We start from the raw sequence: 16,438 nt of genomic DNA, 5'->3' as shown, positions 1-16,438 counted from the left end.
AGATGGGGACTGTAGCCAAGAAATTAAAAGACGCTTGCTACTGGGGAGGAAAGCAATGGCAAATCTAGACAGCACACTAAAAAGCAGAGACATCACCCTGTCAACAAAAGTGCATATAGTCAATGTATGGCTGTGAAAGTTGGACCATAAGAAAGGCTGAGTGCCAAAGAATTGAGGCCTTTGAACTGTGGTGCTGGAGAAGACTCCTGCGAGTCCCTTGGACTGCAAGGTGATCCGGTCCTAGAGGAGATCAACCCTGACTGCTCTTTAGAAGGCCAGATCCTGAAGTTGAAACTCAAATACTTTGGCCACCTAATGAGAAGGAAGGACTCACTGGAGAAAAGCCTAATGCTGGGAAAGATTGAGGGCAAGAGAAGAAGAGGATGACAGAGAATGAGGTGGCTGGATGGAGTCACTGAAGCAGTAGGCGTGAGCTTAAATGGACTCCAGAAGATGGTAGAGGACAGGAAGGCCTGGAGGAACTTTGTCCATGGGGTTTCGATGGGTTGGACACGACTTTGCAGCTAACAACAACAACAACTATCATTTGTATCTGTATTTACATATAGTGTAGAATGCCTACTTGCTGTTACTTCTTTTTCTAATAGGCACCATACATAAAGAAAGAAATTAGAAGGGTCTTTGTGTTATGCCTAGTTTTATTTCAACAATAACTCCCACTTTATTCTCATCTTTTTCAGAACCAAATTTATCTAATATCCATACTATCTTTTTCATACTTACAACAATCTATTTATTATATTATCTTGTCCTTGAATTAAGAATCCAAAGGAGGTCCTTGTCTGTATAATATCAATTGGAGAAATAAATTACACCCTTTCTCTTTCTGTCTTAACAATGCCTAAACTTTGGACTTTCCATCCAAGAGAGATGCTGTATCCTTTTTTTTTCTTTTTCTTCTTAAATTGTTCACTCCTTGAGGCTTTTAGGTTAACTTTTAATTGAATAGTTTTTTGTGAACTCAATCACTGTTATTGACTCAGTCATTTTCATTGTTCAATTTTATTTTTATTTCTGCATGTTCCTTCTCTCTGTCTTTGGGAACTTAAGGGCCTTTCATATTCAGGCAAACACCTCTGTAGTCATTTTGTTTAATCAAGTCAAGAAATTATATTTATATTCCTCTTTCTTATATGCTTAGGCAATTTGATTTTCCTTCTTATACTTGCATCCTTTATGAACAGGAAATAAGGAAATAGGAGCTAGTGACACAATGCAGCATGGCATAACTCTACAAGAAATTCTATCACTTATGTCATCTGTTTATCACTGTCTCTATACAGTATTAATGCATGATGCACCTGATGAAGTGAACTTTATTCCATGAACACATAATACATTTGATAGTCTTTATGATGCTAAAGAACTTGTATTTTCACGTAAGCATATTTAACTTCATTGGTAAATTTCATATGTAAAAATTATAATTTGATCCAAAACTAGCAGTGTTACTATCAGTGCAGTAACAACGATCTGACAGTAGAACCCAGCTGCAAGATGCACATAGAGTTTTTGATAGCCAGAGGTATATAGAATCTAATAACTAAATAAATTAGCTTCATTGATTAACTAATCAAGTAGACAGTCCAAAACTATTGTTCAGTAATACAAGCTCCTCATGAAAGGTCTAGCATTGGTTGTAGCCAAATGGGTATCCCCAGGGTTTCTGTAATCCAGGACTGCCAAAATTGTGTGAAATGAAACTTAATTGGAGTGAATTCCTCATTTTCATGCCAGTCATTTTAATTTTTTGGACTGATATTTCTGTTACCAGGAGCCCACAAGAGGGCTGATATCCCTCTTCTTTTAACAATCTTATTTAATTCATTTTGGATACTCAAGTACGCTTTAGATAATGATACAATTCAATATTATTAGTATTAGGGCTCAGTGCATCTTTATAATATGCTTAAATTTTGCTGTCATGGCCAGATCTCTAGTTGTCTTTTTCACAATTTGTGGCATCTTTATGTATTTAAATCAGAGTTTTTATCCTCCAGATGTGTTCAGTTTACAATCCACTGAATTTTCAGCTGACATGGAAGGTACCCATTTTTAAAAGTTGGCATAAAAATTTGAAATAAATTGTTGCTGGTTATTTTTAAAATCTAGCACCCTGAATGAAATTATACCTTTAATACCTATTTTTTTTGTTTTTATATTGTTATTATGAGGAATATATGTATTGGTGTTATTTTTTTGCTTCCTCTCTAAACTATTTTTGCTGATGAAATTTGAATGTTGGTTCCTGGTAAATGAATCCAAAAAATACAGAGCCAAAGATCATAGATTAAACTGCTTCAATGTGGTTCTCAATAACTCTATCATGAAAAGGTGCCACAAATTGCTCATCAGATTCTACTATGAAAATGGATTGTATTCCAATTTCCACTACAATGAGATATCCTTTAGGGGAATCTTAAGATTTGTGAAGAAATGATTTGGCAACTAGCTAAAGGTGATTAGACCTGAAAGTGGGTCATTTAATAAAAAAGAGACATAAGATACCACAGCTTTTTGAAAGTTTGAAGAAAAATTAGGAGAGGGAAGCAAAACTTGGATATGATTAGCCCCATTTCTGGGCAGGGAGTTTCAAAATTTTTGTTTGTTTATTTATTTATTTATTTATTTATTTATTTATTTATTTATTTATTTATTTATTTATTTATTTATGGAATGGCTGAAAATGGCTATGAAAAACACTGCAATTTGCCATGATTCTATTTGGCAATTCTGAGGGGCCAGCCACAGGAGATCTGACTACCAGATACAAATTACCTTTCAAATTATCACCTTCTCATGGTGAAGGATACCATTTGTGAAAAGCTAATGTACATTTGTTGACTATTATTTCAAGTGAGGATTTGGGGGATTCCTTCATTAACATTTCTGGGATGAATGAAAGCCTCACATGAATTATTCTTGGTGGAGCTGCCTATAAACATTGTATATTCTAGGATGAGGTTTTTCAAACTTGGCAACTTTAAGATGAGTGGATTTCAACTCCCAGAATTCTCCTGTCAGCATGGGGATTCTGGGAGCTGATTCTACACATCTTTAAATTGCCAAAGAAAATTGAAATTGAAAAGTACTGTTCTAGGATGCTCATTTCTACACAAAACCAGCCAGTTACTTCTTAATCATATTGATATCAGAACTTATATTCATATTTTTTGCATATATAGTCTGCTCCCCCCCTTTTCCAATGCCTGCTATCAGCTTTGATCAGCCTGCAGCCAAAAGAGCAGAATTGCAGTACAAATGTAATGATTTAAAACTGAAACGGTAGAACATTTATTGTTCTAAAGTAAAGGGCAGCTAACATGAAACCCCCATCTAATATAGTTAAACATATTTGAAATATTTTTCTCTAGAACCAGCGCTGCATGTACGGCTACTTGCTGTGTTGGTTTTCTTATCACCATAAATCTGTTTTCACTTTTAATAATCACTATTTTGTTTCTCAAAGTCTCTTTCAAATTGTCTTAGATCTTAAACCAAGAATAAAATCCATGGGATTTTTATAACTAGTGTCACATTGAGTGTGTTATCTGACCTGATTTAGAGACATGTTATTTAACTTCATTTAATATTTATGCCTCCTCTCTTTTATGCCAACAGTGTAAAAATGCTAATATTTAACTTTCACATTAAATTATATATGTAATATAAATACTGCAATTCAATAGCAAAGGTTGTTATATAATGTAACAACCTAAAATCCAAAGCACATACCTTTACAATCTACTTTGGAAATAAATATATTGTGCTTCTATGTGCATTGATTTTTACAATTGCAATCAAAATTCTTAAAATTATATTTAAAAAGTAGGTAAGGGTAATGCAACAGTAGGTGCACCCATTTTTAAACTTGCTCATGAAAAAAATAGTTGAAATTACTTTGAACAGCTTTCCCAAAGTTAAGAAAGCTATTCTGTTGGGAGGACATTAGATATAAAAAAGATAGCTTTATATTAATCTACATGATACTATATTCCCTCTGACAGAGATTTACTTAAAAAGTCTCAATTAGGTATGGGGAAAAAACCAGAATAGCACAATTGTTACCTGTAACTGATTGGAAGTGGTTCCAGGCTGGCTGGCCCCTATTCAGGATCACATACCTTTAGCTACCATGTATTAGTATGGGCCAGTCACTCTCAGCTCAACCACCTCATAGGGTTGTTGTTGTGGGGAAACAACAACCTGAAGTTATTTATAAAAATAATAAAGACAGGATAAAAATCTAACAATAATAATACTAATGATTTAGATAAGTTTGTTTTCTAACACACTGTTTTACCAAGTGAACACCATAAATTCTAGAGGCTATGTTCTGGTACAGTATGTACAGAGGTAAAGAAACCCAAATTCTTCTAGAGCATTTTCTCTGTCATGTGCAGTGCTTTTTTTGTAAACGAAAAAGGTGCCGGAACTCACACATGTCATACAACCCACCTTGCCTATCCTACAAGGTTCCATCCAAAAAAGGTGCTGGAACTCCGTCTGAGCGTTCTATGACCAAAAATGCCCTGGTCATGTGTTTCCTCAGCTCAGGCTGAGTTTTAATTGGGTTTTTAACTGGGGTTTTACATGTTGCAGGGACTTAGTTTAATCTTTTTTAAATTGGTCTTAATTTTTGTATTAATGTTTTAAAAATTATACCCTGTAAACCGCCCTGAGTCCTTCGGGAAAGGGCGGTATATAAATTCAATAAAATTAAATTAAATTAAATTTATCTGGAAGGAAATTCTGTAAAGTTGTTTTGAAACTTTTAATCTACGTAGGTTCACCTGTCAGGTAATTCAAGTAGGTTTTATTTAACTCCCTTCCACCACTGACTGGACCCAGTTCCATCACTGAACAGAAACCAGCAGCAGAGTAGTACTGAAGAAGACCCATTTTTTTCCACTGTGCTTTAATTATGTTTCATAATTCTTCCCTGCTGTCATTCATAGGTAAAAACAGTAGTCTGTGGAACTAAATAGAACCATACGTCTTCCATCATGCTGACACAGTCTCTTTGTTCTAGCTGACATAAAAAAGTCTTCCACCCAACATAGCATGGGCTGAGTACAACAAAACAAGCTATAATTAAGAAGAACAAAAAGACTCTATCGTCCTTCTCGGCCTCAATCACTTGTCATTTTAAACTGGCTTTTTAATGCACTTCTACTCCTTTATGTTTAGTGGCTTTAATTTCCTGCTCTGTAAGTGCTAAGAGCCTGGCCATAATTAACATTGATAAAAAAAAGATGATAGTTCCAAGGTTTCTATTTTGAGTACCCAATCCACAGAAATGCCCCCTATAAGTCCTTAAAGAACATGGCCAGTGTTTCAGCACATCATTCTTTCATATAATTGTCCTCTGAAGCTACTTTTTAAAACCCTTCTAAGAGCCTGAGTTCATATAGATCCAAAGGTTGGCCTTAAGCACTTTGAGCAATTAGCAATATGTAATTCTTTTCTTTAATATGGAAAATGGAACTGCATATTTATATTTAAAAAGAGATAGCTTTAATTCCTGAAAGCAGTGCTTTGAGGTCTATCGTGATTACATCTGGCTTTTTAAATAATAACTTTATTAGATTTTTAAACAAGAAAGATAAAAACTAACATAAACTAATATTTAAGAGGAAAGAAAAAAGAAAGAGGAAAACCAAAAGTGTGGAAAAGAAAGAAATGTAAAGAAATGATTTCCAATTTTCTTTTACAGAAATTATACATACAAATTTCAATTAAACTTTTATTCTATGGATACAAAATAATTTTCATTTTTTTTATCGTGCTATTTTTTCTGTTCTCCAAACCCATTTATCATTATTTTATTTTATTTTTTGAGCTAAAAGTCCAAAAGGGGTTTGCTATTGGTATTAAACTTAATTAATGTCTTTTTTCTAATCAAGGCTATTAATTTAGTCATCTCTGCAAGCTCCATCATTTTCAACATTCTTCCATTGTGGATAATGTCAGATTTTTCCACTGTTGTGCGTATAAAAGTCTCATTGCAGTCATGTTATATAAAAACAGTTTCAGGACTTCTTTTTCTAATTTTTTTCAGTCCCAAAAGTTCCTATGGCTTCATTGCGTATTTAAAATCAAGTGGATTAATGTATATATCTAGATCCAGTTTTTAGCTTTTTTTACATGTCTACCAGGCATGATAAAAGTCACCTCTTATTCACATTCAGCATAGATTTGAAGTACCTGTATACATTTTAGACAGTTTGTCTGATGGGAAATACAAAAAAAATCTCTTCAAGATTATTATACAATATAAATATCAACCTTTTCATCTTCCTATTATCCCATTGTTCTATTTGTATGTTATAACCAAAATTTTTAGCCCAGTTTATCATACATTTTTTCCCTAATGCTTTATTTCAAATTTTAGTAAATGTATATATATTTTAGCCATAACATGTTATAATAATAATAATAAAGTTGGAAGGTACATTGGAGGTCATCTAGTCCAACCCCCTGCTCAGGCAGGAATCCCTATACCATTTCAGACAAATGTCTGGCCAGTCTCTTCTTAAAAACTTCCAGTGTTGGAGCATTTATTGCTTCAGGAGGCAGGTTGTTCCACTAGTTAATTGTTCTAACTGTCAGGAAATTTCTCCTTAGTTCTAGGTTGCTTCTCTCCTTGACTAGTTTCCATCCGTTGCTTCTTGTTCTGCCTTTGGGCGCTTTGGAGAATAGCTTGACTCCCTCTTCTTTGTGGCAGCCCCTGAGATATTGGTACACTGCTATCATGTCCCGCCTCGTCCTTCTCTTCATTAAACTAGACATACCCAATTCCAGGAACTGTTCCTTATATGTTTTAGACTCCAGTCCCCCAACCATCTTTGTTGCTCTTCTTTGTAGAGTCTCAACATATTTTTTACATTGTGGTGACCAAAACTGGATGCAGTATTCCAAGTGTGGCCTTACAGATGTTCATCATTTGTACCTAATCTTTCAATTCAGTCTTACAATGTTCAAAAACAAAAGTTCTTCTATCTATTTCAAGTCTTTCTATAATTGTACACAAGAAAACCATTGACACATTATAACCTTCTAATATCAAATCTTCTCTTGATTTAATTTTGGATTCTCCCTGAGAGAATTCTAATATGTCATCATAAGTTAACTATTTGTATTTAGTTATAATTTCTCTTCTACAGTATACCATGCTTCTTGTGATGAATGCCACACAGTATTTTCAGACACAACCTGAGTTTATATCTGTTCTATGTTCTCAATATGACATGTCTAACAAAATGATTTTTGAAGAGCAACAAAGATGATTAGGATAAAACATACAAGGAACGGTCGCTGGAATTGGGTATATCTAGTTTAATGAAGGGAAGGATGAGTGGGGACATGATAGCAGTGTTCCAATATCTCCAGGGGTTGCCACAAAGAAGAGGGAGTCAAGCTATTCTCCAAAGCACCTGAACGGCAAGACAAGAAGCAATGGATGGAAACTAATCAAGGAGAGAAGCAACCTAGAACTAAGGAGAAACTTCCTGACAGTTAGAACAATTAATCAGTGGAACAACCTGCCTCCAGAAGCTGTGAATGCTCCAACACTGGAAGTCTTTAAGAAGAAATTGGACAACCATTTGTCTGAAATTGTATAGGGTTTCTTGCCTGAGCAGGGGGTTGGAGTAGACTTCCAAGGTCCCTTCCAACTTTGTTATTATTATTGTTGTTGTTATTGTTATTAAGTCTATATTAAAGTTAGCCTTGTCATATCATAGTTAAATATTCAACTTAAACTTCAAATAATTTCTTTTAAACTCCAGTAATTTTTTTTCCAGCATTGCCCACTCTTTTATCTAAATTAAACAGCAAGCTGCAAAAAATAAATTCAAACTAGGTAAATGCAAACTAGGTAAACAGCAGCACTTGTTCTAAAAGCATTTGTTCTGTAATCACATAGACAAATCTAAAGGAGAAAATATGCAGTAAATGAAATGGGATTTCCTGTGTTTTATTAGCACTATGAAATTCTCTTTTCTTGCTGGAAAACAATTGCCTAAATCTCAAAGTGCGTTAATAATAACAACAGAAAACTGAGTGAACAATACCTGAAATTATTCTTAAATTATTTATTATTAACAGGTCTGTTTTGCTTTTTGACCAGTAGACTGCAGACATGAAAAGTACATCACTACAGTTAGTGATCTGAATACTGTAGGAGTCATCTGTAAAATATAATGAGTTAGCTGAATTTATCAGACAAGCTTAAAAAAACCTATCTACCTTCCTTCTTCCATTTTCCAACACACACACACACACACACACACACACACACACACTGACACACACACAGAAAATTCTTAATTGCAAGAATTAAGAATTATACATATGTGTGCATAGGTATACATGCCATCAATTCAAGGGTTCTTTTGGATGAATATTTATTTGAATAATTTGGATTTAGGTTTCTAGAAGTAAAGAAATAAGAAAAGGTGACTACATTACTAGGGCTGTGGAAATCCTTTGAAAGAGTTGCTTTGGAACACCCAGAGATCCATAGAAAACATTTCTCAACTCTTTCACACAGCTATGGTTTTCCCAGGCTGCTTCAGAAACTGCTCCCATGAACATAGAAATCATGTGGCTGTGTTAATGATTTCAAAATGTACTTCCGTATATTTGAAAGCATTTATTCAACAGGATTTGCATTGCTGTTTAAATTACTAATCTAAAGGCTAGTATTTGTTGTGAAATCTGATGGATTAATTTGATATCCTGACATGCTATCAAAATGAATTAAAATTGGGTTTAGAACTGCAGTGGTGTTTTGAGATTGATGGTGGATGTTAAGCTTTTAATGAAGAGCATGCACTAAAATTTTGGCATGACACCTTTATAATATTTACAATACAATGAGGATGATTGTCTTCAAAACCATTATAAGTTGTCTTACTTTTCCTTCCAGGGCTTCTACTTAACACAAACAACTAATTATGAGTGTATATCTTTTCTTAAAATCAGTCTCACTGTCACTGATGGAATGTGTATAGGTGTCCTCGACTTACAACAATGCATTTGGTGACCATTCAAAGTTAACAATCGCATTGAAAAAAGGGACTTATGGCCGTTTTTCACACCTACAACCTTTGTAGCATCCCCATGATCATGTGATCAAAATTCAGCTGCTTGGCAACTGACTCATACTAAGGACCATTGCTGTGTCCCAGGGTCATGTGATCACCATTTGCAGTCTTTTGACAAGCAAAGTCAAAGGGGAAGGCAGATTCATTTAACAACTGTGTTACTATCTTAACTGTGGTGATTCACTTAACAACTGTGGCAAGAAAGGTAAACTTGGGCAAAACTCACTTAACAGATGTCTCGTTTAACAACAGACATTTTGTGCTCAGTTGTGGTCGTATGTTGAGGACTACCTGTATTCCTGTTTTTTCTCTGCAGCCCAGACTTTCTCCTGTAATAGAGGAAGCTCTGGGCATGCGCATGTGTGTGTACATGTGCATGCATGCAAGGAATATAACAACCATGCATTCATTGATGAAGTATGTGATATTCCCCAAATTATTGAACTATATAAAGGTATATATGTCTTCCTGTGTTTTCTTTCTGCTTTATTCTGTCTTATTTACTTTCTTTCTGTTTCTCAAAGGCCTTTCACATCTGATGATGAGCGAGCAAGGTAAGTCTTTTCTTTCCTGCCTTCTTCAGCAACTAATTAAAGCTTGATTAAGCAACCCTTTTGGAAAACAATCAGGATCTTCTCCAAACTTTTGCATTTGTGTCACTCATTTGCCAGACTGCCAGACTCTACAGAAAATAATTTTCATAACCCGAAGTCCAATGTATTGGAGTAAATGAATATATACATATAAAAGCAACATTGGAGGAGAAATGCAAAATTTTCCTTCTCTTATATGGAAGCGTTACCTTCATGTTTTTCAACTCTAGTACAGTGACTTGTTATTCACTGGACTTCAAAATTAGTTAGTGATATGTAAGATTGTGATGACAAATTTAATGGCATCGATCAAGGACCTGGGAGGCAATATTTGTAGTCATTCTCCTGTCACTTTCCAGCATTAGGTTTTATAGTTTTATACATATACTTTGGTGTGCGGACTTGGTCTGCAGAAAGAGCTAACTCTAAAACAGGAATCATGCTTATTGAATTTAAGTTGTTGCCTAATGTGATGCATTATTTGAAAGTCACAGAACAGGTACATTGGTGTTAGCTGATCATAAAGAAATGATACAGCTGTTTGAGTATTCCACATGACATTATGAAATATTTAGATAAACATGTTGCTGGAAGTTAGGTGGCATAATAATAATGCAAAATACCAAAACCTGCAAATAGAAGTAAAATGATTGCGGCAAAATAAAGCAAAGATAGTGCTAATAGCGATAGGCTCCTAGGTTGCAATCTCAGAACAACTGGAGCACCATTTGAACATCATCAGCATTGACAAAATCACCATCAGTCAATTGCAAAAGGCAGCTTTACTTGGAATAGTTTACATCCTGCAATGGTACCTTTAACACCAGCAAACAACAACATCTGCTTATCCCATGTCCTTGGGAAGCACTCGGTATTTATTTGGGTATATATGCCAAACCCAGTCTATAAACATCTGGCTGACTGTGCACCCAACCATAATAATAATTGGGCTTGTATCTTAATTTTTATCTTATCAAGCAGCAGGCCAGGCAAGGTGGTTATGCTGGGATCACAACATTAAGATGTATAAGTGTATACTGTATAAAATTCAGAATGGAATACAAGTTTTCCACTTTAGCTGCATTAAAACAAATAGAAATACGTATGTCATATGGCAGGTTATCCATGTTTTGATAGATGGCACAGTTTGGGAGCTGATAACCTCCTTTACACTGTTGTTGTCACTTTTTAAAAATAGTCTGGAAAGAAAAAAAGGTAGGATGAAATCAGTGCTTATATCACAGTAAGTTGACACAAATGTCTGGTTCTTGCATCCTTTGCTATGAGATACATTTGCAGAGTATTCTGTTAGTCAAACAGTCATTTTAATAATGAAGAAGTGTACACTTTTATTTAGGTAGTTTGGAATATTGATGAATGGTGCTGGCCAGTAGGACATATTGCATACATGCTGCATTAAGTCAGCACTTTTTAAATCTAGGTTTGTTAAATAAGCATAGTAGTGTGGTTTTCATGTTAAACTTAAATGGGTAGATATACTATTTTGCTAAGCAAAAATAACAGTGTTATGCGTAAGCCAAACTAACTTGGTTTTTTTTAGTTGATAAGCTGCAGTTCATTTAATTTAAAGGCAATCTTGGCTCCTTAGACTACCTCTGAATATGGCTTTTTTCTTTCATGTTCCTTCTATTTAGTCATTAGGCTAAGAACCTCTGACATTTCTTTCATTTCTCTTTCTTAATCTCACTCTGTTGATCAACTATATTTATCTTTTCAGCTAATTCTTTTCCTAAATTCATCAAAATTATATAGAGAGTGTAACATGCTAATGTCTTTGTGTAAATAGTTTATTTTAAATGCATATTATATACAGTGGAATATTATATAAAATTCAGTGTGCCTTTATACATCCAGTACAACTACGCAAGCTATTCATCCTACACCATTGTAGGTAGGTGGAAAATATATTTCCACGGAAAACTCTTCTTTTTTTCTTTGTCTTAACCTTGTTTTCTTTATGGTCATTTTGATGTGTTTTGCTGGATTTTTAACATGCCTCTATAATAAGATCTTGGCCTTTCTCCATATAAAATTGGAGTTAAAGAGTTAAAGATTATATTTTAATCTGCACTGTGTGTGGTTTGTGATTCTATTTTTTTGTTTTAATATGTGTGCTTTTGAGTATTGTTTCCTTTGTGCTGTGTTCAATGGTTTATGTTCAAGTGATGTGCAGTGTGATCTAATTTTTTTTATTTTTTTATTATGTCTTTCCTTCTGTTCTTTTCTCTTGCCTTCTCTCTGATGGACACTTCTCCGTACCTGTGCTTATGTGGACATACAACTTCATACCATATAGGTAGAAGTAAAGGTATAGATAATTTTCCTTTGAAAATAATGTTTCTGGTTATTAATATATATGTAAAATGCTGATATGTTACTTCTATATATATTTGTAGTCTGTACAAATGTTTTTATTTAAAAAAACAGTACCTGCCTTGCTATTTGTAAGAAAGACAGCCTATAATTTATAGATGAACACTTGCCATATGGCATTTGGCAGTGGAAAGAAAAGAAATTGTAGAACTTTTTGCAGTGAGGAAGAGATATGTATCAGCTTCAGCTAAGTCACCAGTGTTTTGAGCACTTTGATATATAATACTTACTATGGAACTTCTCCTCTTTACTGTAACAATATTGCAGCCTACAATAGGCAGTTTTTCTTCAGTCAACTTACTTAATAAAAGTGTTAGGCAGACAGCCAGGGTATGTCATGTATAATGAACCTATGCAATTGTACTTAAATATAGGTTAACTGTGAAAGCATCTTGGCTTAAGAGATACTTACTTTATTGGATAACAGTGTAGAAATCTAAATTAGGTACATATAATGTCTAAATAAAAGAGATGCAGAAATTACCTTAACATTAAAATGAGAGGAAAGACATAGTACAGTAAGGCTCAAATAACTGTTCATACTGGGAATTTATGTAAGAATTTAGGTTGCATGAATCTAGTGGAAATGGAAATAGTGACTCTGCACAATGCAAGCATGTTCTCTTGAATGCCTGTTTCCCTCAAGCACATCAAGTGAGATATGTAGGTTTAATTTTCCTTTCAGCAACTTACACACATTATGGTGCCAAAAAGATAAACAATATTCAATAAATATTCAAATTAATTTAAATCCAAGGAGATTGTTGATTTTTCAGTATTTGTTGCCAAATAAGCTGTTTGGAAATGCAGTATGTTTTGCCAATACAATATATGGAATTCACTGAATTGGCCATGAGAGCTATTCTCTTTGGATCAGGAAATATGTGTTATTTCTGTTCAGCACAAACTTCACAGTATGTGGATGTTTCACATAAAATTCTGAATACTTTCCCAGTGTTCTGTTCTCTTTATTGAATGCCTGTGTTTCAAGCATGTTCATAAAAAGGGGAAATGGGATGTGCTCAGTACAAAAATCTGTTGCTGCCAAGGTAAGTGTGAAAAGAAGATAGATAATTTCTACCCAGGACAACACATTTATTGGCTCTTCTAGTGCACCTGAAGTCATTTGCAATTCTTTTTCAACAATTTTAAATTTTATTGCTTAAATTCTAATGATATGCTGCCAATAATCAATGATTTAGGCTATTGGATTTTTGTTGCAAATTGACAAATATATAAAGTAGGAGAAATAAACAGTGTGGATTATTAGAAAATACATAGAATATATAGAAGAATGTTCCTCTTTACTCCCTTCCCTTCTTCCTCCTCCTCTGAAGTACTAGTCCTTATTTATAATGTAGCAGATACATGACAGGAACATAGTTAATGGTGGCAGAAGCTTAAAAAAAGGGAAAGAAAATATGTATCTTTGTGACATTCTAGACCATATAACTCCATATAGACCATATAAAAATGAATAAGCAGCCAAATAGATTCATAGGGTTTTTTTTTATTTATTTGATTTACATGGCTCTGGGCAGCTTACAGTAAAATGAATAAAACACATATAATACAAAGAATCATAACATAAAAGACAAGCACTGGGAATCATAAAAAAGCATCATTAATATGATGTTAACAGGAGATAGGCTATGAAGTTACACTGAAGTGGCAGGATTTGGGGGTGGGGTGGCACGGGAAAGGAATAAATGAAATTAAACAAGCCTTATGTAAATTCTATCTTACACCCTCCTCCATACATGATGGCAAAAATTAGAGCAGAAGTAATAAGAGTTCAAATTTGCAGTTGTGTTTGAGTGAATGCGTAGTCATGTTTTGTCATTTCATTTGTTATCCAGACAGCCTTTAGTTTTAAAAAAAAACAATAATTGACCTTCCTGTTACATTTCAGTATAAATGTCTTCATTCCTGGAGAGTTTTTTGTCCATTTTAACTATCACTCTTATCTTTGGCTGCCTGTTAGCTTTGGTTCCCTTTTGCAGTCTGTTTCTGGTTCCGTTTGGAGGCTCATGTAGAGTAAACTGTGAGAACGTTTAAATATAAACACAGCTATTGTTCCCTTGAGGAAATAATATTGATTTCTCTTTGAGCAGGTAACATTTAATAGTAGAAGACAAGAAGCCTCTGTGGAGAACTAGTATGGCATAATGGGAAGTCTTCAGTTCATAAATGCACTAGGAAGTCTACATTCTTTTGGTCTTAACCCAGGATAGTTAATAAAAGCATAAAAATAATGTTGCAGTTGATTAGAGGACAGTGTCTTTCAGGTGCATCCTGTTGGGATGCTTGATGTTCCATATACAGTATGTAGGATATGAAAAAGGTTGGTGTTTCTTAATCTTGGCCATTTGAAGATGCCGGATTTCAATCCCCAGAATTCGCCAGCCAGCCATGCTTTGTTGAGTTGAAGTCCAGGCATCTTCAAGTGGCTGAGGTTGAGAAACACTGAGATAGGTGACTCAAAGGCAGAGCTTTTCCACAGTGGCCCTCACTCCTTGGAGCAGCTTCTCCTGCTTTGATGAAAGACACTGGGAATACTGAAGAGGGAGCAAGATCATTACCAAAGGAAGCAGGGTTGTTACAGAAAAGATTCCGGAGTCCAGGGGAGAGGGAAAAATGTAAAAACAACTTTAAGTGATTCTGGCTTAATTATGCTAGATATACGTTGAACTGAAGAACTGCTTTGACAGTTCAAGATTCTATTGCTTTATCATACTAATAATAAAGTTCTTTCTAGAAATCCAAGTAGTTCTTGTTTCCTGAATTTGCCTGCTTGACACCTCCAGAGGCCCAATTTGCACCCATAATCATATAAGGGTGCTCAAATAATAGAGTCTTGCACATTTTTGAATGTCTGGTTTAGTTTGTGCCAAAGACTATCTTACTTTGTATTATTATATTGTTTTAATGTTATTATTGTAATTATTATTTTATGGGTTTATAATTTTAAATTCTAGGTTTTATGGATTACTTGCATTGTAAACCACTGTGAGTCATTTAGAATCAGTAGTTTGCTTAATTAATTAGATATATTTATATTAATTATATTATATTGTCATGATCTGGAAGTGGTTTGCCTTCCCATGCTAACCCAGGAATTTCTAAATGGCCACTCATCCTACAGAGTTTCTTATATCAATCAAAGTTGGCTATGTAGTGCCCTCTAGTTGAGATCCAAATAAATAGAAAATTAATTTAAATTTTGTCAGATTATTTTTTCATCTAGTTCTGTGTTGTCTACTTTCACTTGTCATATCTCAAGCAATTTTTTGTCTCATAATGGAAGAGCAGATCATGATAAGTAGATCTTCCAAGATTGTATCCTTAAAGATATCTGCATGCGTAACATGTCTTACTAGCAAGTTATGGAGACATCATTACTGTAGCTGTTTTTAGTTAACTGATATATTTGTCATTAAACACAATGAGGTAGGTGCTATGTAAATAAGAATTAATTGGTTTTATTTATATGGCATTCTAAGATATTGAGAGCCTATGGAAACTTTTAAATGCTGAATTGAAAATCAAGTGATCTTATTGAGTTTACTCACAGCTAAGCATACCGATGTTTATCTGGGTTATATTCTTTCACGCCAGTGCTGCAGACATTTCTGTAACATGGTATGAAAGTATTCACATTACTGAGTGCAAAATGCTTGTGCAAAATCTCAAGCTCACAACTGCTTAGGGTAACATAAAAAAAGAGCATGTTGGTGGATAAAGCCAGTGGTGGGATTCAGTTGGTTCGCACCGGTTCTGTAGAACTGGTAGCTAATTTTTTTGAGTTCAGAGAACTGGTTGATGCGTGGCAGAAATGCCCCCCCTTCCCACTCCCGATCGGACCCATGTGACAACTTTCCAGCTCCGACGTGGTCCTCCGTCACTTCCTCTGCTGCCATGGGCAGTCCCACAAACAAAAGAAGTTTGCTGGAGATGTTGCGCTGTGGAAGGGAGATGACGGCTGTCCTAGGGCCATCTCCGCCCATGCCGATGGAGCTGCACTGTGGAAGGGAGACAGTGGTGGCTCTGATCTCCCCCCTGCCAGTTGCCCCCCTCCAGCCCCCTGCCCAGCACCCCTTCTACACAATCCTATGTGTCCATAGTATGATGAGAGGCTTGGCTGGCGGGGGGTGACTTTCCTCCGTGGAGGTGTCCTGGCCCTCCTGCCCCCTTAGCCAGATCCCCTCACCTTCCCCCAGCTGGGACCTGCTAACCCACCCTCCTGTACCCACCCCCAGTCTAAGACTCCTGTAGCCCCCCAACTGTATCCTCCTGCCCCCCCACCTTGGACCTCCAGCA

The 16,438-nt window shown here is 35.2% G+C and overlaps 1 protein-coding gene across 1 annotated transcript in view; it reads left to right on the top strand.

Annotated features, from left to right (window-relative positions):
• The window catches only part of NRXN3 (neurexin 3), a gene marked incomplete at its 5' end in the record, with an annotated part of 1,287,103 nt that overhangs the window by 34,655 nt on the left and 1,236,010 nt on the right, over window positions 1–16,438 (top strand). The window contains one exon of the mRNA XM_083375237.1: window positions 9,656–9,685. Coding sequence (XP_083231363.1) covers window positions 9,656–9,685 — 30 coding nt within the window. The remainder of the gene's footprint in view (window positions 1–9,655; window positions 9,686–16,438) is intronic.

Source organism: Vipera ursinii (assembly GCF_947247035.1).
Source record: "Vipera ursinii genome assembly, chromosome: 1".
Lineage (NCBI taxonomy): Eukaryota > Metazoa > Chordata > Lepidosauria > Squamata > Viperidae > Vipera > Vipera ursinii.
Note: the sequence above shows the minus strand (reverse complement) of the source record. Positions and strands in the feature narration are given on the sequence as shown.